The following is a 1,816-nucleotide window of genomic DNA, read 5'->3' on the forward strand; positions in this document are numbered from 1 at the left end:
TATATATATATATATATATATATATATATATATATATATATATATATATATATATATATATATTTATTTAAACACAAACATAGCAGGGGAATCAGATATATCGCTTATGCTGAAGCAGAGAGTAAACTCTAATGCAAACGAGACAACAACAATACATAGACTAGCACCAGCACCTGACTAACGAGCTATCCAAGTGGTTAGCTAGCTAGCTAGCTAGCTAGCTACTCAAGTAGCTAGGTATCTCTAGTAGTGGCTAGCTAGCCAAAGGTATAGCTAGCTAGCTAGCTAGGTATTCAAGTGGCTAGGTATCTCTAGTAGTGGCTAGCTAGCTGAAGATATAGCTAGCTAGCTAGCTAGCTAGCTAGCTAGCTAGCTAGCTGGCGAAAGACCCACCGCTGACGCGATAGCGTTGGCTATGAGGCCAATGGAGTTCATAGGAGAGAGAACACTAGCGGGAGCAAAGCCAAGAGCCACCACGTGCATGCAAGCCCCAACGACGTAAGCTGCATGCACAAGAAACCACAGAAAAAGAATTGCTATCGTCTTCAATCGTATCTGCTGCTGCTGCAGCTGCTGCAGTCTTCTTATCGCCGCTACCCCGAGAAGCAAAGTGTTTATTCGCAGGTCTNCTGCTGCTGCAGCTGCTGCAGTCTTCTTATCGCCGCTACCCCGAGAAGCAAAGTGTTTATTCGCAGGTCTTCCACCCCGCTACAAACCCAAAACCCTAAACCCTAAACCCTAAACCCTAAACCCTCGAGTGGTGGTGTTACCTGCGAAGCCCCAGAGCCACTGCTGGTCACAGGACTGTCCCTGCATGGCGTCTGCATCGTCAACGCTCAGGCCGAGCTTCATGAGGGTCCCTCCCCCCGCCATCAGCAGAGAGCCAGAGAGGGTTAAGAATACCCCTAAGTATAGACTCAGCCGCGGACTCAGCCGCAGCGAGGCCTCGACATCCGCGGCCCACCCAGACAAACTACTCAGACGACGAAAGGGGGCCCCACCCCAGCCAAACGAACCCTCTTGCTCCTCTTGGGGACCCTGGGGGCCCTGGGGGCCCTGGGGGTCCTGGGGGGCCCCCTCCTCCGCTTCGGGGGCCCCCTCTTGCTTGACTTCGGGGGGCCCCGCCGGTAGTTTATAGCCCTCTCCTTGAGGGGGCCCCTCTGTTTCGAACCATACACCCCTCAGGGTTTGTTGCAGGGTCTCAGATACTGTAGATTCTGCTGCTGAGGGGGAGAGAGAATCAACTAGCAGCAGCAGCAGCAGCAGCAATAGGGGCCCCCACCACCCGCCGGCGTTGGTACCCCGTATCCACCGCAAGAGATGAGTACCGCGTTGACCCAGAGAAGGTGGTGTTTTGGTGGGGTTGCTCGCCGGCTGCTCCTGTTCATCTTCTGTTGTAGTTCTGCTGGGGGATTGCCTCGTCGGGGCGGATGTAGATTTCCACTCGTGCAGTTCAATGGCATCGGGCTCGGCCCTGCTGCTGCTCCTGCTGCTGCTGCTGCTGCTGCTGCTGCTGCTGCTGCTGCTAGGCCCGAAGCTGCTCAGGGTTGCGATGCAGCGGGCGATCGTCCCTGGGCCCCTGGTGGAGCTGCCGTGAAGGTGTGTCGTCATGCTGAGTGCTTCGATATCATGAGGCAGCGAAGCACGCCTAAGTATCCACAGTAGAATAAGAAGGTGTTAGCTGCTGCTGCTGTTGCTGCTGCTGCTGCTGCTGTTGCTGCTGTTGTTGCTGCTGTTTTCGTTGCACTGCAACTGCACCGACTTTGGGCCGCAAGCAGCTGCGTCGGCTCCGCTATTTTCCCGCCACCTGCAGCCA

The 1,816-nt window shown here is 54.4% G+C and overlaps 1 protein-coding gene across 1 annotated transcript; it reads right to left on the minus strand.

The window, feature by feature from the left end:
- Window positions 1-369: 369 nt before the first annotated feature.
- On the minus strand, window positions 370-1,611 carry EMH_0074490 (uncharacterized protein; the record flags this gene model as incomplete). The annotated part of the gene is made up of 2 exons (XM_038022714.1): window positions 370-503; window positions 771-1,611. 2 exons carry the CDS (start codon window positions 1,609-1,611, stop codon window positions 370-372), a joined length of 975 nt encoding a protein of 324 aa, XP_037878568.1.
- Window positions 1,612-1,816: the final 205 nt, after the last annotated feature.

This window comes from Eimeria mitis, genomic scaffold (genome assembly GCF_000499745.2).
Source record: "Eimeria mitis Houghton genomic scaffold, Emh_scaff4354, whole genome shotgun sequence".
NCBI classification, from domain to species: domain Eukaryota; phylum Apicomplexa; class Conoidasida; order Eucoccidiorida; family Eimeriidae; genus Eimeria; species Eimeria mitis.